The sequence below is a fragment of the Temnothorax americanus genome, unplaced genomic scaffold (genome assembly GCF_048541705.1).
Source record: "Temnothorax americanus isolate GAGA-0224 unplaced genomic scaffold, ASM4854170v1 Scaffold22, whole genome shotgun sequence".
In the NCBI taxonomy this organism is placed as follows: Eukaryota; Metazoa; Arthropoda; class Insecta; order Hymenoptera; family Formicidae; genus Temnothorax; species Temnothorax americanus.
Genome location: NW_027509360.1, coordinates 3,420,604 through 3,447,150, shown reverse-complemented (window position 1 = coordinate 3,447,150; position 26,547 = coordinate 3,420,604). Strand labels below are relative to the sequence as shown.

General features: G+C 39.8%; 2 protein-coding genes across 8 annotated transcripts in view; one reads left to right on the top strand and one right to left on the bottom strand.

Moving 5' to 3' along the window:
- Positions 1 to 26,547, top strand: part of Stet (stem cell tumor) — a 374,089-nt gene that overhangs the window by 39,618 nt on the left and 307,924 nt on the right. The window lies entirely within an intron of this gene.
- LOC143898154 (uncharacterized) overlaps positions 1 to 26,547 on the bottom strand; it is a 185,999-nt gene that overhangs the window by 4,326 nt on the left and 155,126 nt on the right. For 2 of the 5 annotated variants that reach the window (XR_013257122.1, XM_077407427.1), the window contains exons 3-5: positions 9,003 to 9,302; positions 2,997 to 3,367; positions 2,387 to 2,632 (exon numbers count right to left, since the gene is read on the bottom strand). Coding sequence is in view for 4 of the 5 variants with exons in the window: in XM_077407427.1 (XP_077263553.1) it covers positions 9,204 to 9,302 (99 nt within the window). In the remaining variant the exon portion in view is untranslated. The remainder of the gene's footprint in view (positions 1 to 2,386; positions 2,633 to 2,996; positions 3,368 to 9,002; positions 9,303 to 26,547) is intronic. The other 3 variants (XM_077407428.1, XM_077407429.1, XM_077407426.1) reach the window with 2 other exon arrangements.

Below are 26,547 nucleotides of genomic sequence, written 5' to 3'. Positions count from 1 at the left end.
CCACGTGGGTCTTGTCTCGGTACCCATTATGCTTTCAAGAACCATCGACAGTGCATTCAGGGAATATTAACGTTTTTCAAGATACTATCGCGGATAATAGAGATCGTATACGGAATTCGTCCACGCCGGAACTCAGTGTGCGGAAGATAACAATACTTAGAGATAACGAGAACGTTTCTGAAAGTGCAATGCCGTCAGAGATCATACGGCCTGCCTGCCCGTGTAGGTTTACATGCTCTTACCTACACGTAGGTTTCTTGTCTCATAATTCTCTATAAAGACCGATAGAGCCCCTATGCTTCCCTCATGTTCCGTTATCATTTGGCGTTTTAAGGTCATATGTTCTAAAAAGCGCTATGTTCGACTTTGGTATTGATTTTACGCGACACATAAATGGCGACATATAAACTATTAACTTATATGCTGAGTAGATTTATGGTTAATTCACAAATGCATGAATATTGCTAATTTAAACGACATAAATTAGAACAATGAATATTAAAAGAATTATGTAATAAAGAAAAAACTAAAATAATTGAAGAAGATAAATTTAATAATTCCTTTCTTAAAATGTCAGAATGGTAATTGTCACCTCTGTATATACTCTATAATTGAGACATTATCATCCAAATGTGATAACTGTGCTAATATGCAATGCTTTTATCTCGTTTGTTTATTCAGTTAATATTTTCGCGGCACATATATATATATATTATATATATATATATATATCGATCAAAATGTCACTGCGTTTACATATTAAAACGCTACGCATCGTGTACGCCGGCGCGTTATTTAATATATAATACTTTATGAGTTTTAGTACGCGTACGATCGCGTTACGCGTTTGGCGCGTGAAATGTATGGGCGGCAGTTTTACAGTCGATTGGAGTATCGACGCGCAACAAGTAACGCAAACGGCGAAAGGCGTTTTCCTAGAAGAGATCACGGTTCATTGGCGAAACGTGTGGACCGGATGAGAAGAGGAGGAAGAGTCGGTGCAGCAGAAGCGATTATCTTATATAGAATAATTTGTCCGCTTCATTGGATAATGCCGTCGTGGCGCCAGTCTCTGACCTGCTTATACGCCTCGTCGCGCTCCTACGTTGAACCTTACGACTCACACACGTCGTCTGATTAAAGGCTCGCATTGTTACGTAACCGCGATGAAACTTCATGTTTGTCGACATGAATGTACATACGCGCGTTACGTTTCGATTCACAACGAGCACGATTTCTCTCTTCTTTTTTTCTATTACAAACACATAAAACTCTTTACGTCGTTTCTCATAATGTGAATCGCGGAATGTTATAATCATGCAACTAAATCTTTAGCCGGCTGGATTTATCACAGTCTAGTTATAGTATTTTTTTAATTTAAAAGATAAAGAAATATAATTACGAAGTATGTAAAAATAATTCTTTATAGTTATTAGAAATTAGATACAAACTCTATGTTTTATTTAAAATGTTGCCCGGGACGAGTTCGATCTAGAAGATTTTCTGAATATTTTTTTACAACTCTCTACTTGACCGAAGTGCTTTGCACAATGTAACTTGTGAAAGTGTCTGATGGTTGCATAGCACCGGATCGGATAGCTTTTTCGTTGTGCAACTGATCCGGTCTAAGGTAGTCGTCTCGTCAGGGCATGTATTAGATAAAGTTTTCGATTTCGGATTTTATATCAAATTATATGATCAGCTTTGCAGTCGATTTTTTTGTGGCTCCTTACCGACTATTTACTCTAGAAAATCGATCTCGAAAATCACAAATTTTGCATTAATTCATACAGACGGCCAGAAAAAGAAGGCTCTATTACGGTTTCAATCACATATTTTCGCATTTTTCGATTAGATGAAGTGAGAAAAAACCTTTTTGTACATTAGATTTCAAAGAATTCGATGCAACCATAAAATATATAGTTTACCGGAGATTTCGCTGCTAATTTTTTAGTTTATTTTAGTGAAAATGCGGTAATCGAGCAGACATATTTTGGTCGAGGTGAGGTTGGGAAGACTTGGCAACGCCGCTGGCTAATCACTGTAGTTGCAGGTTATGGGGCTCGTCTTTCTTAGCCGACGTGGATAGTGATTGACACCTCTGTCATGCGTTTTGAAACCCTTTCTCGGTACGTGTCAAAATTCAATCGAAAAGTATTTTTCTCACTTGTAACCTTTCTCGACAACTCGCATGATCAGCTGATCAAAACGGAGTCAAATGAAAAAAAATCACATAATTTGGAAAAAGTAACATACTTTGTCACGTATGAAATTTTACACCATACTTAGCAAAAATTGCCTGAAATATATTTCTGAACGTAAAAACCTATAAACAGTCACAAGTTTTCCAAATTCGGCAGCTACGAAGTACAAAGTGTATACGAACCGAAGTCTCAACTTCACGCTTGACGAAACTGCCTGACTATCCACGCGTTAAACTTCGTCTTCTTGTCAGGGTCGTTGGATGCAAGCACGGTGATCTTGGCCAATCTTCTACAGATCGCTTCGATTACGGCGATAACCCTCCCCCCGCCCATCATTTTTCGTCCTACTTCTTAGCTGACTCATCCGCTCAAAGAAAATAGAATTATGGTAATCAGAGTTCTCAACGATGTTGTTACGGCCGACCGACCTGGAACAAATATAATCGCGTTGGAATAAAATAATGCTAGTTATCAGGACTGAAACTCATGTTTTTATTTTTTTAACTAACTTGTATATATAGCTACGTATTACAAATATATATACTTGTATAAATTTAATCTTTTATCTTACCACACGTATCAAATCTATGAATATATTTTCTGTATGTAAGAACTAATTCTCATCGAATATCATAACATCATCGTTTCAATAATATCAATATTATTAATTATTAAACAGTCAGTGTGACAAGAATAAAAATTGGAAGGTTATTGACTAAATAAAAATTTATACGAGCTGAGTTAGTGTGATTAGTATTATATATAAAGGGGTCTTTCTATATATTTACTTACGTAATGAAAATTGTGTACTCAATAATCTTAATTCATTCATAACGCTGAAGTTCCATTATATTCGATCATATGGAGCGATAAGGTGTAAATGGCATTGGCCACATGCAACTGCGCCACATACGTTCCCGCAAAGGCAGCTAAGTGACGCAGCCGGTGCATCGACTGCACTTCTGCAGCTACGTGGCGGGCTTCCAGGTGGTGGCACGTGCTCCGGCATCGACAGGTGGTGAACGGTCCAAATTCCCCGTCGTCTCGTAGAAGGACGGATCGCTCTTTCGATTTCTAGAGGCAGATCTAATTTATCCTCGGATCGTTTGATCAGCATGCGCATCCATCTTTATGGGGGGAATAACTGTAAACCGGCACGACTCCTGGTTTCGAGAAATTGAAGAGATTAATCGTCACGTCGTCATGAATTGTAGAAGAGCAGTGAATATATTGTAATATTGAATAATAATATAATATCGAAGAATAAAAAGTACATTCGTGGAAATAAATATTTTGTTATATTATGGTTAGTGAAAAGGAGATAAAGACTTTGATATTAATTATTATCTCTTCATATCTGCGATATAACATTATTTTATTTTTAATATTAATAACATGCACGCAAAACAGATGTTGATGACGAACAATGAAAATAATGGTAGAATATGAATAACAGAATATATAAATAACGTTGTAAATAATCATAATTATTGGGTATTTATACGGGTGTGTGCTTCACACACATCGCGGTGTTTCCAATTTAATACTTCTGGGGTGGAATTGGTGTTTTTGTTCTGTCTCGATATTATCCTCGTTTGCACGTAAACGAATAGGCACGCGAAGGGCTAGCAAGCAGTACGGGGTACGGCGCATTATAATGCTCATTATATTCGATCTGCTCTCCCGCAATTCACGGTATTGCATGCCGCGTAACTTCCTTTCTCGCGATCACCGCATCATTCACGCGAATACGAACGATAAAGCCTCATAATGATTCCTTCGTAAAAAAAAGTGTAAAAATTGTCGGATTATTGCTTACAGAACCTACCGCAAAAACAATTGGTAATTTCCGATCGATTAGCGATATAAAAATGATACTGATATTGACGCATTTTCTTAATTTATAACATGATAATCATTTTATTTTAAAAAATTAAGGATATATTATAGTGAAAGATTTATATCATTTAATAAAACGTAAAATATTGCAACACGCTAGATATTCGGGGGTATATGATGTTATTGCACAAAATTTAATTTAGTCTATTAATCCAAACTGATGCTTTGTATGATTTTATGTGAACTGTACAATTAATTTATGTGCAACTTGTAGATGAATTTATATATAACATACAAGCTCGTATAAAATAATGGGATGCCGGTTTAATTATTATTACGCGTGAGCAATAATCTATTAAATTACATTATATTTATAATTACCTACGTTAAAATAGCCGGAATTAATATCTTAATGTAATCTAATATTATGTATGCCGCTGAAATTTATTATTTTGTTCTTATTGCATTATTCCTGTACGCTATTTTTGTTCATGATTATTTTGTTCTCGAGGTTTTTCGAATAGTTCAATGAGATCGAAAATCCAAGGCGATGTCTCGGCAGGTGGTATAAAAGTTGTGCCGCCAGTGTGGTTAAACAGCAGCCGCCTGTAGAGGTTCAAGGGCCGGATAAAGGAGAGTATAGGACGGAGCTCTCTCGTTAAAAACATCTGCTGCTACCGGCGCGCGCGAAAGAGAGCAAGATAGAGACTCCGTGAGAGCGTGATCTTTCGAATTGCGCCCCAAATAGGATTGCTTTGTTTTTCAATGAGTGAACGTTTTCTTCTCGAAATTGTTTTGTTTAACGAAACACCTGCTTGTTTGCAATTATTGATGACTCTAAATTTAATCACGCTTTATAGGTGTTATTGCATTGCAATCATTATAATGCTTTTTTGAAATTTTACTGTTATATTTACTTTTTTTTCAGTCGCGTTACTATTTTAAATATCTTCGTGAACGCGTAAAGCGGCATGAGAATTCAGTGAAGATTAGTATAATGAACAAGTAGTATATGAAATATTCCGTGTGTCGTACAACAAAAAGGGACATATATACATATAAATATGTATGTATATGTATGTGTATTGTGTATCCCTTCACTTGTATATTTCCCTCCCCATTGAGCGGCCAATCAGAGCAACCGACAAAATCTCTCGTTTGTCGTGTGAAATATTAGCCTGCCGTTGGTTTTGTTCCTTCGGCGAAAAACGCGTTTAGAGCTTTTTGCATAAATCGAAATTGCGCCCTCCGTCCCTTCGGATTCGCGATAGCCCAGAAGAAACGGACCGATTAGCATTTCGACCCGACTACTGTCGCGGATAATGAATAGCGTGCGATTATGCATACCAGAGAAACGGGGGTTCCGAGCGATTCCATATCGGGTCGTCGGAGATATATATCATCCCCCGGAACGCTCTTCCTGGCAGACACGAGCTCGCGAGGTAATGCAAGCTTCTTGCGCTCGAGTGAATCGCAGGAATTCGACGTTGTTATTCTCCTTTCATGGCTCCGAGAGTAGCGGGGGATGCCGGTGGCGCGTCTTACGTCCACCTCCCACGCTCTGTCGCAGGTGCACATCCTCGATTCTCGTATTTTACACCCGCGAAAAAACCCTCATCCCTGCGTATCAGATATACCTTTATCTTACCCCCGACGATTTTTCCGATTTTCGCGTCTCGAGAGGTGTGAAAAGCACCTTTGGCTCTTCAATTTTGTCACTTCTTATCACAGTTATCTGCTTTGTGCGTTTCATCGTATTTCTACTTTATAACATTATAATTTTAGAATATCGACACGAGACCATATAGAATCGTGTGGAAATGTAAATTTTATCATAGGATTAATCTGGACGATCAATGGTTTTGTAGGGCACTCCATATACTTTTTTGATGCACCTACGCAAGAACTTCTGCTTAATGAGTGTTTCGCGTTATTGATTAATGGGAAGGTAGTGTCCACGGAATTACGTCGATTTGCAACTCTGATAATATATGTTTTTCAGAGGCGTCTATCAAGCGGTCCCTTTTTATTTGCCACCGCTCATTAGTATCGCTACGTGACATCGGGGCCAGATAATACTCTCCGCTTACGTCATTCTTGTTTGTCGGGGTGACCAATTTTAGCTCAACTCCCACGACTGATTAGCATTTAGCACAAATTGCAATTCATACTCTATAATCTTACCGGCATGAAAAGAGAAAAGCGCGGCGAGTTTCTCTATTTCTTACAATAAAAGTTTCCCCGTGTTGCACTCGCTAACTTTTCATGAGAGTCGCCGTCGCCTTCCTTTTTCCATTTCTCTTTTTTTATTTGAGACGTTTGACATACTAAATATCTCTAGAAACCGAGAAGCATGAATATCTCATTGATCGTATATGCTAACTTTCTAATGTAATATCTCGCTCATGAAAGAATGTACTTGACGAAAAGTATACTTTATTCTATTTTTAACTATACTAAAATGGATTGAACATAAATATTTATTTCATCTGATTTACATATAACATATTCACGCTTACATTTTTCTTTATTATCTCTAAATGATTACAAGTGTTTCTCGATGCACCGAAATACTTATAAATACTATATTTTACTTTGTATAGTGTACATATATTATTCCAAGGACTAACACAAACGAGAAAAATTCATTTCGTTGATTACGGATTGAGATCGGATTATATAATATGATAATGCGGAATTCCGGTATTTGTGATCAATGAGATAAAATATAGGATTTTGCGACAAATTTTCTTACGAATCTTTTCCCCACAGAAGTCTTTACTTCCGAGTTTATCTCTTCGCGCGCGGGAAACTCGCGATTTTTTAGAAAACGAAGCGGCGAGAAGCGAAAACTTCGGAATGCGTCGCGCATTCTGGCCGCTGCGGCGCCGGTTAGAAGTCTCGATGGAAAAAGGCGACGTCGACGTGTAATCGGATGCTGCGCGCGAGTTAATGAGCGCCCCTAACCTCGCGACTTTCTCGCAAAAATGAATCCGCAGTTCTCGGTTACACGTTACACGGAGATACTTGCCGGACGTCAAAACTTATCGCAGGAAGAACCGCGCGGTGTCGACCTGCTCGGCATCGAGTTTCGAGATCGGAAACGAGGAAAGTCGACGAGCCTTAATTTGCTCCTCTAACGGTTCGCCCATTATCGTCTTTATCTACGACGATATTTCCGCCGTGATGCCGCGAGAATCTATACTCTGACATCGGCGATTAGCGTTAAACCAAGATTTTAGATGATCGACATGCCTCTCTGCCCATGTGAACCGTTTACTTCGAAAGTGATACGGAAGAAAAGCTCGGATTTAAAATAATGTTAGTTTTACAATCCGTATAATAATGAAATAATTATTAAAGTATTTACGTACCGATAGTGCGCTGTTTTTAGCAAGATTTACGGAAGTGGGCTCATTGACGTCACTTTCAAAGTGAACAATTCGTACCGCGAACCTCGTGCGAGTTACTGCCGGCATTTTCCTAATGTCGTTTAACAACGATGAGATCGAGTTTTACGGTGCAGTATTTACCCCACTCTCTCTTTCTCTTTTTCTGTTTCTCTCTTAATGTTACCGTCAATACCGTCTATCAGACGGATTGCACGACAAAAAGCGTCGCGAGCGGAGCTACCGGCGGGATACCGGGGTGTTAGAGATAATTCATACGGCTCATCCGGAGGTATCTTTTACATGGACGCAATCTCATCATTGTAAAAGGAATCCACCTCTCGGTTCTTACCGATCGCCGTGCCGGCTAGTCGAATGTCTTTCTTAATCATCTCTCTTTGCGTCTCGCTCGATCGATTTCCGCCATCGCACCGCGGTAAGTGATCCGGCGAGAGGCACAAACGACACAATCATCGATTCGTTTTATTCTCGACCGTGAAATTTGCTCTTCCTGTTCCGTGATAATGACATTACGTTATACTTCTGCTTCTGTAACGTCAATTAGACAACCTTTGTGCGACAGGAACAATGTTATTTAAACGATGCGTTAAAAAAATTATGATACAGACAAAAATTCTACACTAAACCGACAATTAATTCCCATATGAATTCTGCATATCCAATTTTTACTTGTGACAAAGCAACTAAGAGCAATTTAAAACTGTTTCATATAAAACAATGATATGCTGATGAAAAGAACGAGAGAGACGGAACCGTGCTGCTCATCAAAGACGGGACCGTGCCAACATTTATTTATTGACAATAAATTATTTTTTTCAATTTTCGTCGACTGACAGACGGCCATAATTTCTTAATTCTGTGAAACCGCAGACACCTCGTCTCGCGTCTATTCGTTTATTCTTCCGCCAGCAGGCATCGTGTTTTTGTGAGCCGCGCGCAGCAGTAAATTGGGCGAGAATCGTTCTGCCACAAAAATTAGGGTCCCCTCTCGAAAAATTGGCAGACAGTTTTGGGTTTATACGAGCGCGGTTGGCAGACCAGCACGTTCGCGGTTATATGGTCGTGGCGAATGTGCGAACGTGACGTCGTCGCATCGCTCGAAAAACGCCGCTGATTTTTGTCTCTTCCCTCTTCCGGTAATCTCACGCCCCCGATTTTCAATACCGCTCGCTGCTGTGAATAGCGTGGAATTAATTTCGAGTCGTCGATCGCGACCGCGTTACCAGTAGATAACGTTCCCGCACCAAAATGGAATTTGTTCGCTGAAACGTCGCGAAATGAAATATATTTCTTCATGAATCGAAACTATCGAATTTTTTAATTATTGCCAATCCTCGTAATCTCAGAAATCTCACACGTAATCTAGCGATTTTTTAGAATATTCCAAAGAAATGATGTACTTTTTTCCAAAAAAATAACGCTAATTAAACGATTGCATTTATCTACGATTAATATACTTGAGAAATTTGTAGAGCAAAATAGATAATGAAGATATATTTCACGAAAACATTTCGTTAATTTCTACACGATATTTGACTTACGAGCATACCGTAGAGACGGGCTCGTTGTTTCACTTTGGAGAAATTCTGCAGCGTCATCCTCGAACCATTTTCCTGTCGAAACCGGTGATGTTTCCGCGCCACCCTCAACGTGGTGTTGCCACGGTAGCTGGTCGTAAAATCATCTTTTTCGAGGGCGGCTCGTGTGGAAGGACCGGGTTGTTGTAAACCTGCCGCACTCCCTCAAGATATCACGGAACACAGACGGCTTCTAGGCGTTTGGCTAGCGTTAATTGCCAATTTGTAGGCACGACCGCAACACGCCCGACTAGACTTTGCCGTGTCACCACCTGTGCCTCAACAGTATAATAAAATTTTAGCGAGCAAACGGGAAGACATATTTGATATGGTGTTGGCAATGTGACTACCAATATAAACGCGCCCGCAACTCTCTACCAATCCAAGTGTGTTATTTTAACTAAAGCTCTTCTTACATATTTCTTCCCGTCCTGAACCACGTCATTTAACACGGTTGAACTTATTAACTTTTAATTTAATACGATTAAACGTGTTAATTTGACACGCAAATGTGTCATTTTTAGATGTTTATGCGTGTAGAAATAACACACTTGATGGATTTACAGTGTAATCTTCATTAATTTTAATAGCAACTTCAGATATTAATTTTGTTTATTTATATGCAGGACTCATATATTGTGACAACGTATAGACATTTTATTTCGCAGCTTGGTTTAAACATCTTTTTTTTTTTCATAAAATTTGTAGTTGCACTGTCTATATGGCTAGAATTGGGATACTCAAGCGGTTTTTGACGCATCACGTATGGCGCGTCGCGAGAAAACGGCCGTTGCATTTTGTTCTTGAGCAGAATATTCTGACGAATAACGCGTGGCATGGAGTGGTATGCGTCGCATAAGGGTGTAGAAAGCGTGAAATGAAAGGTAATCGTGCAATTTTATTTTGAGAATGAGAGAAACGAACGGAGGCGCGATCTTTCGCGGTGAGAGTAACTCCTCCCAACCTTAAGAAGATTCGTGACTAGAATTTTTCCGTTCACATTCGGCAGATACCGATAAGGAGTTGATGACGACAAGGTGATCCGAGAACTGTCCGTTTCGGATAGCTGTATATTCCGCCATATGTGCACGCATAGGCGGCGAATATCGCGAAAAAAATCGGTCTATATTGCTTGGTTTTCGTTCCTTTAATAAAATGTGAATTTTATTCCACGCTAAACCAGCATATCTTTTGAAATATCGGTATTTATTACACGGTCTGTGCGAGAGAGATTTCCCATTTCTCTATAACTAGATTCATAACATTAAGTTCGTATTCATTACATTAGGAATTATACAAAATATCTTTAAGTAAGTGTAGAAAACTTGAGTTGTCTACTAAAATATTAATTATTTATTTTTAAGATTGCCCATGTTTTCTTACATATAAATCTTTGAAGTAGAAAGAATATAAAAATCCACATCGAGTATCATAATACAACACAGAATATTTTAAAAAGTAATATTTTAATTTTACCTCAAGTTTTGTTTTCTGAGATAAAACATTGCATGGCACGCTTTTATGCATATAATTACGCAGAAGACGATAAAAAAAAAAAAACACTCGTAATTTCGTGAGAACTCGAAATAGTGCTCGCGAGGCATGCAAAGCCGTTAAAGCACGAGTCAGCGCTTGGCTTATGTGCGGCGTCCGCGATGAAATCGGCTACGGGGGACAATCACGTCGGCATTATTATGCGTAACGCCGGCCATTATCGCGGTCGGCAGGTCCTCGTGAGAAAGTTCACGATCGCCGCCAATGTCGGGTACGTGTGCTGCCCAGGAGGTGCGCAGGCAGGCCATGTAGGCACGAGCTGGGGGCTAGGTAACCCGCACACATATACGCACGTGTTTTCACGTTCTATTACCTCCGCCTACCTAGTACCTACGTACCTACCTAGCGGCCGAACAATAATAGCTATTGTACGACGGCTTGTTAACGCGATACGTGAGCGAAAGAGGGACGACGGTCGCCCTTCGCGACCGGCACGCCAATCGGCACGGCGATTTAATCGTGGATTCAGAGATTTGCAACCGGAAATCAGCCATACGGCTGGTAATTCCGGACCCGTCGAATGATGAAACGGACTTTTCGCGACGCGGTTTCATACCGGATCAATGAATTTCGTCGCAAATATATAGAAACTTGTTTGCTTATATTTTTCAACCAATAGTTTATCAATCATTATATTTATTATAAATAATTGTCCATCATATTCAAAATAAGAATGTATGGCGAAATAAGAATTTATGCGTTAAAAGCTGTAACAACTGCAACAATTCGACGAACATAAATAACTATTTAAATTATGCATGGAGATTGCATGAAACATTTCCTATATGGTTTACGATTAATCTTATCCGAAAATCTATGACGGCAGCATGTTATGAACCGTTGAGTTTCACGGATAGCCGAAGTAGACTTTCAGTACACGTACCAGTTTCATCAGCGAACTATTAATTTCGGTTGTATCGGAAATTTTGCGAGATTGTCGAAGAATGCATGCGCATCTAATCGAGACGCGAGGTTTCAATGATTCATTCCACGAACGGAGGAAATGCGGTGAGAGGCGCGTAGGTGAAGGCGAAAGAATGAATGAACGTGAAGCGGAAGCGAGCGGACTCGCGCGGCGGCACGCCTCGTATATAGGGTGTTTCGCGTGTAACTTATGTGTATGTCCGGCGTGTTCGGCCAGTTGAGCGAATTTTATATAACGGTACGCAAATGTTTAACAGTACGATCTCGTAGATAGTCGAAGAATGGGAAATTCTCGTGAGAAATTGATCGCGCAAATAGTGTTCTTCATCGACACCACGATAGATCGACATTTTTTTCATTTCCATTATCCGTTATCAAACACCCTGTATATGTCTGCCCGCTGCGTGCATGACTACGCTGGGCTACCTTTCCCGATCGACGAGACGCGTTTTCCTGTGCCGACACCGGACGTCCGGCGCGGTCGACGGAATAGTAAAACGCAATACGGACGGACATAGACACACAGCAACCCGTATCCCTATACGTTCGCTTGAAGGAATCCATTTATATAAATTGATACGATCACGTCTAATGTAATAGAACTATAAAGACGATAGCTGGGGCACGATCGACGATAAAAATGAAGTTGTACGTGGCCTGTGTACCAATATTTTGTGCACTAACTTCCATTATTTTCTCTAATATCTTTGACATTATCTCTAACGTGTAATTTAATGGATTATGTATCAGAAATATTATATTAGAGAGAATAATGCCTCTTTCTCGTTCTTTCCTTGTCTTATCGTTTTTTTGTTTTTAAATAAACTTTAAGAAATAACTCTTTAACAAGCACTTGTTAAGTTAGAACTATCATTAGACAAATAATTCACTTTTAGATGTTCGAGGAGTTACTACTTTGGTACCTTGTAACGGGCATTTTCACTGAAAATTACTGCACTTAATTGAAGATTGAATTAATTGGGAAGTGACGTAGGCAGGCAGGATAGTTACGAGGTTCGAAGTTATAACTCACTTATGATCGTTTGGCATAGGGCAAGGTACGGTTTTTGGCGGAACGCACCGAGTTCCGCGGCTCTGATAGATACGATGAAATTGTTTAATAACGGATGAAACTTCCGGGCGTCTCGTTTACAGTGGACCGGATGATCCGCTGTCGCGTTTCCGCACCAATGCGACGGAACGAACGAATGCAGGCGATCCGCTCAGCCGGCGACATTGTGCAAAATATCATTGTTCGATACTGCGAGTCACGTAGAGAGGGAGGGAAGGGAAAAAGGGTTACCGGTGACCTATTCGTTTCCGGTGGCGCGGTGGAATGTCGATAATTGAGCCGGTGAAAGAGAAACGATGGAAGTCAGAAAATAAAACACTTGCGAGTGTATTACTGTGCGGCGTTATCTGCGGTGTTTTGACAAAAATTATGTGTCGACAAAATAAAAAAATTAATAATAATTTTACAATCTTGGATATCATTATTTAATATCACTTAGATAATATAAGCGAATAAAAATTTATTGCGAGAATTATACGGTAAAAAGTCATTTCGTTTGAAAATTAAACATTCTACAATGAGCTATGTGAAATTTAATTCATTTATCTTTCTTAGTGTATACTTGCATTTTACGCGAATGAATTTTTAAGCGAATGTTGGAATCGTATCACCGACGTCGAACGTTCGACGAAGAGAGATTTTTAGAACTAATATTAGTCCAGAACAAGCAGACAATCGATTAATTAAACATCTATTATTACCGGGGGACGATCGCTGCCAAATATTCACACAACCTGCGGTCTCGCAGCGCGAAAATAACGAGAAACGAAATAGCAGGGAACATAATTAATAGCATATATGTTCCCTCTCAGTTTTATTGGCAGTTTAACAGTGGCCAGTGTCAATTATCAATATTCACACACCGGTCTGCGTCATCGCTCGTGACTTACCATAGTTTCGCCTATTTTAGTTGTTTCTTGAATCTAGGATACGCAATACATTTCCACGCTGTTTTGAATTTGATGTGGTGCGCTCCATAATTTATACAATTATTTTTACTAACAGAGTAGTCCGATCGAATATGTTTATTGTTTAACCGTGAATAAAATTTTTTTGTAGTCACATTTTTATATTATCCACCCGGTTCGCTTAAACATTGTTGCAATTTGTCACAGTAATCGTGAAGCACAATCGATCTACGCGTCCAAGAAGCTCCTATACACTTGCCACTATATGTGCGTGCCATAGAATTTCCTGCAGAGCTAATTATCATTAAGCATGCGCGCGAGTCACGTTACAACGAGACTCGTAAATTAGTTTTATATTCTATATATATATTTCTGACATAATCGGGTGCGTTTATGCGAACTTAACTACTCGACATAACCGAGAATTATGATCAATAATGTCGACGTAAACGACACAATACCATTCTAATTCTGCCTAAATTAAGAAATATAATATCCAACGACGATTTCCAAATTTTGCGCTACATTCACATGCAAAGATTATCGAGATTACAAAATAAACTGAGAAGTTAAGGAAAAAAATTAATTCGTTACGTAATATGATTTTTTTTCGCGTTACTATATGAACTTTCATTAATCATCCGTATCAAGTTCTCTCTGCAATAAGTTACGCGTGTGGTATTATTAGAAAAAATTTACCATAATTCAAAATACATGTTTCGCGTTTGGTGGGATCATTGTTATCGAGAGAATTTTGCTACTATATCCAGAAATTGTAAGAGAAAGATCGCGGAAACGATCGGCAATTCCCCTGGTTCTGAAACGTTAAAGAACGATCTCTCACAGTAATCAGGATATACGGTCGCCTCCGGGGATTGACGGTTAAACGCCGCTGACGGAAAGTACTACGGCGAATGTTCTAATTATTGTCTTCTTTCGGAAGATTTCCCAAGAGAGAAAGAGAGAGAGAGAGACAGAGATTGATCGGGGCTCCTTTCGCGTCTCGTACGGCGAACTTGCACCGATAACTTCGAAACTGGTGCGAACCAAGCGAGAGAAAGAAAAGAACGGGAATGTGAGAGGACGAGAAAAAGTTCGACAGTTCTCGCCACGGAGACGAGTAGCTTTAAGTGTATAGAAGCTCTTAAGGAGTAAGCGCGAACCGCATTGCGTATTTATGAGATTCCAGTTGTCGCTTTAGTGGCAGCTTACCGTCGGCAAAGTAATTACGACAGGTGAGACGCGAATAATGAATCGCTAATCGAGATAATTTAACTTTGGGGTTTAACTGGTGGCGGGATTGAGAAGAGGCAGGACAGAAAACGTTCTTTTCCGATCCACCCACCGTGTTTTGCCGAAATTTTATGTGTGCTCTTTACTTAAGGAATCGCTCTTTATTTAACCAAAATCTAAATAACTCGTTAATCTCTATTATATACTAGACATTATATCATAATCAAGACTCACGACAATGTTATAGTTAATAATGTATATATATCTTTGAATTACGATTATTGGATTGAACACTACACTGTTCTGCTGTCCCTTCGAAATGTCCAACAATTTATTTCATTGCAATTATATGACATATCTACGCGTCTAGTTATGGAAACTAATATTAGTGGAAACTGTGCTTTATGTATATTGAGTGAAAATTCATCGGCATACTGCACATCTGGTTTAATAATAGTATACATATAATATTAATATAATGAGTGCTATTATCTAGAGCTAGAGAGAGGGGGCTACAGCTAGAGAGAAAGGGAGGAGAGAGAAAGAGAGAGAGAGAGAGAGATAAAAGAGAGATAAAAGAGAGAAAGAGGAGGGAGAGGATGTTAAATACTCTCTCTCTCCCTCTCTCTAATTGAATTTATGATTGAAGCAGGAGCATTCTATTCTCAAGTAATGCATAACTAGATCGATGTTATTATCAGCTGTTTGTGTAGAGTAGTATAAATGAGTTTCGATAGTGAATGCATAGGCAATTCCGCGAGGCAAACATTATTATCGTTCAGCGACCTATTCTGAATCGAGAGTTCTGACCTAAACCGAGAGTTCTGCAACAAGCGAATAGACTTTCTGCTAATTTTAACGAAGCGATACTGTGGTCAGATAATGCTTCATGGAATTCGATACGAAACGCTGCCAATGTACAATATAGGATGAGCGAAACTTTGTTATTGAAAGCCGAAATCCGCAACACGTAACGTTTAACAAAGATCGATAATAAAGTCTCAGATACTTACGATTAGTGTAATGAAAAGAAAAATACAGAGATGCAACAAAAAGCATATTTCCGAAACATTGATTTTTTTACAGTACAATATATTATATATACAAATTGCGTTCCTCTGATATCGATTTTTATACTTTTATTTTAAATAATGAGTAAATTATTAATCAGTATATCGAGAGCACGGTATTATGACGACCGAGAGGAGTATTCGCGAAAAATTACGTTGACGATGTCTCGGCGAAAAACTCTGAGCGCCTTAATTCAGCTATTAATATATTAGACAGCTTCGCGCGTCACGCCAGGTCGCGCGATTTTATATTTTACGCGAGGAGACGTTATGAAGAACGACGGTTGATGCGATTACCGCGGATAGGGGGTAACTTTTTATCGGGATATTATAAGCGCCCCGTTTACGGGCCGTGTCATAAAGTAAATGTACTTTATTCATTTCCCGGCAAATATCCGGGGGGACTGCGGATACAGCTATATTTCAGTCTTTCGCCTTTTTAGCGTCGTATCTTACATTATGGCTAAAGAAATAATTTAATTTGGGCGATTTTGCCGCGAATACACCTCGCGGAAGAATCAGCAATACGTTATCTGAATTACGGTCAATTCCGAGCCATTTTACTACCACGCTGTATTATCGCCCTATTACCTTCGTCGTTGCAATCGAAAATGAACGTATTCGTTATATCGATATATTGCGATCTTGTTACACAGAAATGTACGAATATAAAATTGCATGGCATTGAAGGAAAAACTTGTGTATTGTAATCCGCGCAGAAAGCGGTCAGCTGCTAATTAAGCCGTGCTCAGCCGTAGTAATTAGAATTTAGGGATCTGAATGCGTCGAATGCTTACGCTCGGATCTCTGGAATGCAACCTCCTTTCGGATCCGTTGCGCTTTTATGTCGCTGCGATAAGGCTTTTGCGATTCACGCTTGAGCGTGGTCTACTGAATATGTTATCGTGTAAATTCAACTTCTATTCACTCTTATCGCTATTTTCTTTAACCACGATAGAGTATTCTTTCAATGTTCTTCCATAAGAAAAATACGAAATATGTATCGTCACAGTATTTTTACCCATCGAGAGTCTTTCGACCATAACAGAGCATAATATCCGGTGGTCCCGGACATTGATCAATTCCCAGTCGGTCGTGCTCTCCGGTATTCCGGTGTGGCTCGCATCGAAATCAACTGCACTTGGCTGCCAGCCAGTCTGATCCCTCAACGATGCAACTTCGTTTGACGCTCCTTTTTGCGCCTCAAAGCGGCGAGAGCATCGCGAGCTTTCCTCGCATCGTGATCCCGGTATATGTCGGTAATTAACGAGTCGTCTGCATGTGATGAAACAAACGTTTATCAAATTGGTAACAAAGTATCTCAGATTGTATTCTTATTTAGTGGTATAATAATAATATACATGACAAATCAGTGAATTTCGAAATATGTGAAAAATTAGAGAAAGATGTTTCTTTCGTATACAATGTGAAACAAATTCGCCTGATGTAAGAACAATTTTAATACTGACGGAGTGATTTTTTTATATTACAGATACAGAATATACTCGTAATGTGTTTCCTGAGAGAGAGAGAACTGGTGAAAAATATTAAATACTTTAATGTAATTAATGAAATTGAAGTCTATAAAAGTCTCGATAAAAGTCAAGAGACGTAGCGAGGCTTTTTAATTTTCTTCCCGGTACCAGTGATGGACTGTTACATGAAAGGTACGCAGTACAATTGAGAAAAATTAATATCAAATACTTTCAACATTATTCCGCAACTAATTTTTTAAATAGTACATCAAATTAAATAACCACATCGGTTTTATCGATTGCAATTAATGTTATTAGTACTTCTCCTCGCTAACTTTGTGTCATTTTGCTCTTTCGCGAGCTCGCCTGGATTTTCCCCGCATTTGCGAAAAATACAAAGGCAAAGGAGGGGGGTGAGGGACGCGATAAGAGAACGAAGGTAAATGGAGTATTCCGCGAGTTCTCGATCCCATTTATTGTCTCCGTCCGCCCTTTTGTGGCCGCTACATCGCACGGGAAAAAAGCTGGCGCTGATCCTAGAGCGGAGGGGAGGCTGCCGGCTAATTTTTCAAAGGCTCGCGCTACGGCAGTCGCGATAATCCCGAATGAAAAAGTGACGGCCGCATCCTCTCCCGGAACAGCCATGCAAACCGATCGATGCTGTCCTTTATATTTTACGCCGAGACGTAACCTGTTCTCGCGATAACACGGGACGCATGCATCGTCAGCATTATCCGCGAGGCTCGTAATTTAGATCGCACCTAGGAAAATAACGGCGAATATTCATTGTCGCAAACGTTCTGTATCTCTCTCTCTCTCTCTCTCTCTCTCTCTCTCTCTCTCTCTCTCTCTCTCTCTCTCTCTCTCTCTCTCTCTCTCTCTCTCTCTGCGTTTGCTTCACTGATATCTATATCTAAGGCGTCGCAAGAAGATTGATGTATATGGAAATTAATGAAACTTAAGTTTAAAACTGCTATGACCAAGAAATCTTGTAGAACAATTTTACTTAAGCATGATTCTAATTATTTTAAAGCCATGCATACAGTAGAATAAGATAATAATATAGTTTGTAGTAAAATTTTATATTAATAAAGTGCTCTTTCTTTTTTGGATATTTCTTTGCTTCTGCTGATTCCTAAGAATTATTAGCTTTCGACTCTGAAGAATCATAATTTTCTTCCGGTTTGCGCGTTTTTTTCTATCTCTTATTTTTTCCAACAAAGTAGCGATCTTGATGAATGACGTTAAGAAAAAAGAGACAGAAGGGCGAGAAAGAAAAGGGGCAGGGAACGCAGAATTCATAAATTCGTGAGATTAAGCTTTTAAAGTATGAAAAATAGCGGTATATAAGTATGGGGGAGTTTGCATGGGCAAGTGTGGTTGCGGGAGCTCTGCTTTATATCGATTCACGGCAAAAAGAGACTGTAAAAATGTCTACGCACAAACATTCGCACACGTTTATTCCCTTTAATTGGATCTGCTGGTTCAATTAATAACGAATTTATCGTGATGCTTTTATAATGGATAATTAAATTGATAATACAAGTTCCTTTTGTGATACATTTTTTTCCGTATCATTGTTAGATACCGCATATACGAGCGAGTTTTTGATCGCGGATTTATTTTTTGCCGCGGTGGCGAGAAAAACTCGTCAAATCTTCTTTTAAACTCACGTCTTTTTAAACTCACCAATGCAGTTTACGCGTATATCATAATTCATAATTTTACAATTTTTCCCGTCCGTCTTTTAACATGCTACGTTTGATATTGCGGTGCGCTCAGAAAGGCAGAAAATTTTAGTTAACTTTGGGAGGAGAGCCGTTGGGATTACACAGACTTTTCCTTGTTGGTTTTCGGAAAACACTTGTCGTACCGAGACGCGTACCATCCCGTGATGTGCTTTAAAACTTCGTCCATCTGGAAAATCACCGTAGTCCCTTCGAGGATTTGCCCGTTTTAGCTGCAGCGGCCGTTTCGTGACTCCATATAGTAACTGCTTTGCAGTATATTCCGAGTTTAAAAACTCGAAGCTATGGGTTTGGAAAGTCCGTGGACTAAAGATCAATAAAACTACGAAAACCCCGGCACGTCGAGAAATCGGCGTATATGTATATCTTGCAAATTTTTACTTTTGAAATTGATTGAAATTTCGCTTTGATAAATTTAAGTATAATATCAATATATGTATGTAATATTAATAAAATTATTATGTGAAACTAAAAAATTAATATCGGACATTAATATGCTAAAATTAAATATTTCTGTGAATGAGCTTCAAATTAGTGAATGAATATAAACGAGTGATTTTAAAATACTTCTCTGAAATTTATTCTATACTCTGCTCTGCTTTAGATACTCTAAAGCAAATTTATGAAAGGTATAAAAAGGTATAAAATCATATTTTTATTTATTTTTAAATATTCCACTTGAATTTCTATTACGCAATTCACTTTTGAGACAATTATTATTAAAAATCAAGATTTCTAAAAGCATCATTGCTTATATTTTACAATATCGTTGAGTACTCGTATTTGTTCGTTGTCTGGTTAGAGGCACACGATAAAGACTTTATAGGTTCCGCGGGAGTTATTTTCGCTATATCTTTAGCTTCCTGAAGGCGCGTATCGTAGAGAACTTTTTCCCGCAAACAGGATGATGCAAACGGGATGATAATGCCGGATGGAGTGCTTCTCACAACGTAAAGCCTGCTGGAGAGATATTTGATTTTCCCCAGCAGCAGCGGAGCTACGGAGATGTTTTCTGGTATCGAGGCGTCTCTCCAACCATATGCAAGGATGATAAAGTAAAGTATTATGTGAGGATCGTAAGCTAAGTTGTTTCCAACATTTAGGCCTTTAGATAGAGAAATTTGCTATGGAACTGATCGTCTTAACTTCTTAGAGGACTGATCGTCTTAGCTGACTGAGGATGAAGCCGTGTAAGAGAGGTCTGAATGCACCGTCAAATAGGTATTCGTGATGACAGAAATTTGTATGTTGGAAGTAATTTAAGCTCTAGACGCTGTAATGACCATTCGAGAACAAGATCGCGATAGTTAATAAGTACTTTAATCACTTATTGTTCTGTGCCTTTTGAGTGCTCATCTTAGCTCCGTATTGATGAATTCTTGTCGTGCTTTCTAACGACTTTAGTCTAAAGACGGGTAAAAGCGTGCGCGTGCGATTATGTCTCGTTGTTTGTAGCTTTGCTGTTTAACCTTTGCTAAAAGTTTTAAGTCTCTTCTCTCAGTATTCTCAAAGAGCTTCAATGCTCTTTGACGCCATTTCGCATATGTATGAAACTCTTGGGAACTAAATTAAAAATTCCAAACAATTATATATAGATAAAATTTCTTACTGTCTCAATTTTCTAGAATTTTTTTGTCTTTAATTAATTGTTCTTATTAAATAATCTTCGCTTTTTTGTATTTTAATAGTAATTAAATTTAATTTCACATCTCAAAATATTAGATTCAACGATATTAGAAAATTATAATTAGAAATACTTAATGTTAATGTTTTCATTATAGCTAAGAAGTAACGTGATCGTAATAAAGTTAAAATGACAAATAAGAAATCCGAGAGAAGAGAGAGAATTTTTCGTCCTTATATTGCCGTTTCAATCCTATAGTAATTTGTCGCACGGTAGTTCCATCTTTGCGCGGTAGTGTACAAAATATATTTTACAGGCCGATACATCTCAGCCGGTGCATTACGCGGTCGTAGGTGTTTCACATGTGTATCTGTAAGCCCTATGATCAGTATCCGCATCTCGGTGATATACGTTCAATACCCGTCTTTCGAGAGAGATCATCCTTACTACCGTGTATATAAGTCAGTGTGCAGCCGGCCGGCATGAAATCGCGCTCGTAATATTTCTTCGGCGCGGCGCTTTTACGGTTCTTGCGGGACACCGAAAGGAATGAAAGGAACGGAGGGTAGAGCAGGGGTATAATAAAGCGACGGCCGCCGCTCCGCGCCGGTGGCCCTCCCTTTCTCGTGTCTCCCGCCCTTTCTTGCTTTCTTTCCCGTGTAGCCTCTGTATAGCGCTCTTTTCGACCCCGAGGTAGATAGAGGGAGACAACGGTGGTAACGTACCGCTATGGCGGACGCAATGAGACCGAGATAGAAATTGATGACACTCATAATTTACGAGAAATCGCGATTTTTTCTTGAGAACCTAACCTGGATCCGCCGCCGTCTCTACTCTTCGTCCTTTCCTCTGTTCTGACCCCCGCGCCGTCGTTTCCTTCGCGTCGCGAGCGAGGGCGAGCGATGGAAAGGCGAGAAAGGGAGATGGAAACATCGCGGTGGCGGTGGTGAATAAAATTCCGATAAATTTGCATTACACCATAAATCCGATGCGCGGCCGCCAACACAGTCCGTTTTGGATATTCCCGACGCTATTCCTGCGAACGTGCACCGATCCGGAGAGAACGGGTAAAGTGCCGCCCCCGATGGAGGCATCGCGGAGATCTCTTTGCCGCCCCCCGAATACGCGCTCGAGAGAGGCGATCACGAGGCGATCGATCGCTTTTCCGTGTCGTCCACCGGATACCTATACGCGCGAACGGCGTATATATCTCCTCTTGGTATATACGAGCAGGGAAATATTCAACGACAGTCCCGCTTATACACTCGGGACACATTTGCTCGTTACGCTAACGTTGCTCTTTTCTTAAATCCCCGAGGATGTGAAATGTGAAACGTGAGAAAATGCGAAATATTATTTGTCATGTTGATTAACTTCTCTGTCAATATTTCACTATTAAAATAGCCGCGATTTTGCTTGTTCCCGTTTGAAATATATATCATTAGAAAAACAGATAGTTCGCCGAGACCTTTTGTAAACTCACAAGTCGAGGATTATTCCCATTGACGTCAACGATATAAAGTATTGTAAGTGCAAAATGTTGTAAAAATTTTAGAACCGTACCATAATTTTTCGGATTTTAATTTTCTAGACCTGTACAATAGTTGTTCATTCTCATAAATTTTTCTTGTTTATTGCACGCGCGATTACGCGATGAAAACAAAGTATTAAAAAAATAAATAAAAATAATTAAATAAATATAATTTATTATTATATTAAATATTATAATATTAAAATCTATTATAATATTATTAAAAAATATATAATTTATTAAATATAAATTATTAAATATATATATATATATATATATAAATAGAAAATACGTGAACTGCAATTTATACAATCTAATCTATTAATAATCTTTTGAGCTATATTATTAACAAAAAATAGTTTCGGAATTTGTAACAGGCGCATATATTGATTCTCGGAACTTTAAAGTTTATAATTTTTCCTGCATCCTGGATGTCACGTATCTGCTGAAATAAAAAGAATTAGGGATATCGGATTAGAACACAGTTGCAGCGTCAGTAGTTGCAACGTGACGGTGCATTTGCATCACTAAATATCAGCGCAGTGACGGTCGACTTTTGCGCGGGAAATAGGCGACTTCTCTCGCAGTCGAAGCACGCGCGAAGTCGTCGTTGACAATTTAAATGAGCGGGGATCAACAATGGAGAGAGAGAGAGAGAGAGAGAGAGAAAGAGAGCGCGCGCGAGAGAAACCATGCATATCGCATCGCGCAGCCACCACCGTAGTTCTCGTCATCTTCCGCGCTTCGTAATCGTTGCCGCCGTTAATTGTCGTTAATTAAAGAAGTCTCCCCTGGAGATTGCGCTTCGCTGCCGTTTAATTACGAAAAGGATTCATTAGCGAAGAGAGGTAGTCACCTAACGAGGACAAAACAGCGGCGACGGGATCTGACGAGGCAGTCTGGCACTTTCTGGTTGCAACCGTCACGCCGGAGTGCACGAATGTGGTGATAAAGTAGAAAGGGGAAAGCTGTATGTCTCTTTCTCTCTCTCTCTTTCTTACTTCCTCAGAGAGGACCATGGTTCAGAAACAAGAAAACTACACCCTCTTCCTTCCTTCCTTCCTTCCTTCTTTTTTTCCCCAGGTTTTTCGATGTCTCAACTGTGTCTTCGTACCCGCTTGGACCACGAGATAGTATTATCAAATAAAAATAATAAAAGTCTCGATATACTATTGCCGTGCGTGGCGATAATGAAATAAAACTTCAAAGTCGAGCACAAGTGCAAATATAATATTTAAACCCGTATATTATTTGAATATTACGTTAATATCCAGAAATTTTCATATTTGATTAATGGTGCTCAAATATTCCGGTATATATTTCTGTGAGTAATATTAAATATTTGGAAAGTTCCGCCGCGCTTTCTGATCGAGCGCCTGTAACGAGAGCCAAATGTATTTAGTCCCCATTCAGTCCGGCGACGTAAACCGTGAAAATACCCAATCGGAATCGGATCCACCCTAAATATGTCTGCACATGCACTCGCGAAATGTCCCGCTCGCCACGCTCTTCGATATTCAATTCCGATTGCGTTTGTCCGCTCTCCAATCCACCCCCATGTGCCCTCGTCACTCAATGCTCTCAACTCTCTTTCCCTACTATTCTCTCTCTCTCTCTCTCTCTCTCTCTCTCTCTCTCTCTCTCTCTCTCTCTCTCCCCCCTCTCCCTCTCCTTTTCTCTTCATGTATGCGCCTCTCTTTCTTTTTGTCTCGTCACACACGTATATTCACATGCACGGCTTTCTGGCCGCGCGTACTCGCTCTGCTGGTCGAAGGTTTATTGCCCGTGCGGACTGAAATCTCCGTGCGAAAATTTTGCTCGCTCGCCGCTTCCGAATCCACCACTAAATTGGACATAAATTTGCCGGACTCTCCCAATGCCATCCTGTGTCCTTCGGTCCCCATTCGATCTCCCTTTTGTCCCTTTTTCTCTCTGGATACGAATCGTCAACTAGTTCCGACAAGAAAGCAAGCGAATGGCTACAGGCACCTAGCCTTGCAAAAGATTGTCAAAAAAGCAAAATAGATTATTTTACGACAAGTCGGCAAACATCTTGTTTTCGAAGCCTTCATATAAATTTTACTTTAAGACGTTCCACAGCGAAAATACTCTAATCGAACACACACATGTATGATATTTATGAAATCTAGATTGTATGGTTAACATAAAACGATTTACTTTAGTAACCTAGTTAATTGCCATTTTTACAGACTTTTTTGTTTTCAAAGTCGAATAATAATTTAGCTTCTAATTACAACTTTCTATTAAAATTCTCTTAAAGATTCGGACTATCAATTCGATATACTGCGTTATTTTCAATATCTCTCCAACTATTCTGTCATTTACATGCACATTCTTAACATAATCACGCGTTTTACGCGTGATGCCGACGCGCGAAACCGAGAAGCAGCGGCGCGTTATCGCGCCTTTCACGCTCTATCGGACTGCTTGCGGTTCTTCGTCTTCGTCAGCGATTTTTCGTGAAAAAAGGGCCGCGGGCGAGATACCGCCCCATCGTGGGCCGTGTCACGCGCACACATGCGTGCCCGTCGGGCCGAACAGCGACACAGCCGAGAGTGAAAAACGGCCGGCTCGGCGAACCGGCGCGCGATGCGGCGAGGCGATTCGGAACGTTCGGCGTTTCGAGTTTCGAGTCGAATCGCGGCAAAATCGGTCCCGGAAAATTAACGACGCCCGCGCATCGGCGTCGGGCAGCGAGCGCGCGATTCGCTGCCGCTACCGCCGCGCCGGCAAACGACAGCCGCGTAATTAATAGAAGCGGCGCGCGGCGAAAGAATTTCAGCGTGGAAAAATATCGTATCTCTCGCGTTTGCGACGCCCGATATTCTGTAATAACGAAGTTCCCGACTCTCTCTCTCTCTCTCTCTCTCTCTCTCTCTCTCTCTCTCTCTCTCTCTCTCTCTCTCTCTCTCTCTCTCTCTCTCTCTCTCTCTCTCTCTCTCTCTCTCTCTGGCTTCCCAGCGATGATGTGTGCGTAATCGCGAATGTGGCGTCTATAGCCATTCGCGCAAACAGAGTGTGTCGATTATTTATCGATTCTTCTATTATTCTCTTTTATCAATTATTAAAAGTTATCGCGACAAAACCAATTAAGAAACGCACCGCTCAGCGTTTTATTCAACATCGGGAATAACTGCCGCGGTTAGAGATAAACAATTGTATTATAATCGAGCAATTAAGTTCGACGATAGTACGAAATGGAAAAATAACATTCTGGCACACACCAATGCTCTCGTATTTACACAATTTAATTATTTAAGAATAAAATTTTCTAATTTTCTCTTTTTTTCTTACGAATATTAAAAGAATAAAAGAATATTGTCACAAAATAGCTGATTTTATCTTAAAATATCCTCATGGAGCTTTTTCAAAATAAAGAGAATATCACGAGTGCATGCTGTTCAACAATTCCATCACAAGATGTGAGATCTAACGTAAGAACTTGCTTTCGCGGAGATTCTGTGAAATTATCCACTTTAATGACACTATTGTGCAGTAATTTTCTTCCTGCGGTTGATTTCTTCGTTGTCTTCATTCTTCTACGATTTTTCAGTTATCATAACAATGAGGAGTGTAAAATCACAAAAGATATCCACGTCACATACTCGCATGTTCCTCGAACAATCGTTGTCAAATTATTCAATAAAATATCCCTCGTTCGCGTCACTGCTGCCGCTATTCTGCCGTTCCGGATCCTCTTCCGGTCGTGCGGGATCCAGTTCCTGCCCTGCACAGGTCCGTTCCAAAAGGGAGGAGGGGGCTGAAAATTCACGTTCCAACGGGAGAACGCCTGTGACTTCCGTGCTGCGCCAGTATTACGTGGCACAAAGTCCCGTTCTCGTATTACGAGCCGTGTGGGGTTCGAGAGGGCGTGGGGATCCTTATAACAGGGTACGCGTGTTCCGTCAGAGCGCCCGTTGCATTGTGTCCCCCTCGTGACTGCCTTGGCCTCGCGACGAAAGCGGAGCGATTGCTCAAGACCCCGCGAGCATTGGACTATCTTAAGACATATGGCCTTATCGAATTACGATAGATTGGCATTCAAATTATTCATTCAACATGATTCCCCCATTTTTAAAATTCTAATAAAAGATTGGCTTAACGTAACGTGTAAAATAATGCAGCACGGAAAAAAAGATTAGCTACTGCAGTGGCAAATTTAGTAACTCCTAATTTTTTTTGTAGCAAGAGCTATAATTTAGCAATAGTAGGAAAACCTTATGCTGTTGCTGCAAAAAATCGTTAGGTGTCATTAAATTTGCCACTGCAGTAGCTTATCTCTTTTTGCCATGAGTAAATTTAAACGTAATGAGATTATTTTATAATAAGTTTGAGACGATAACGTTTCAGTAAATAT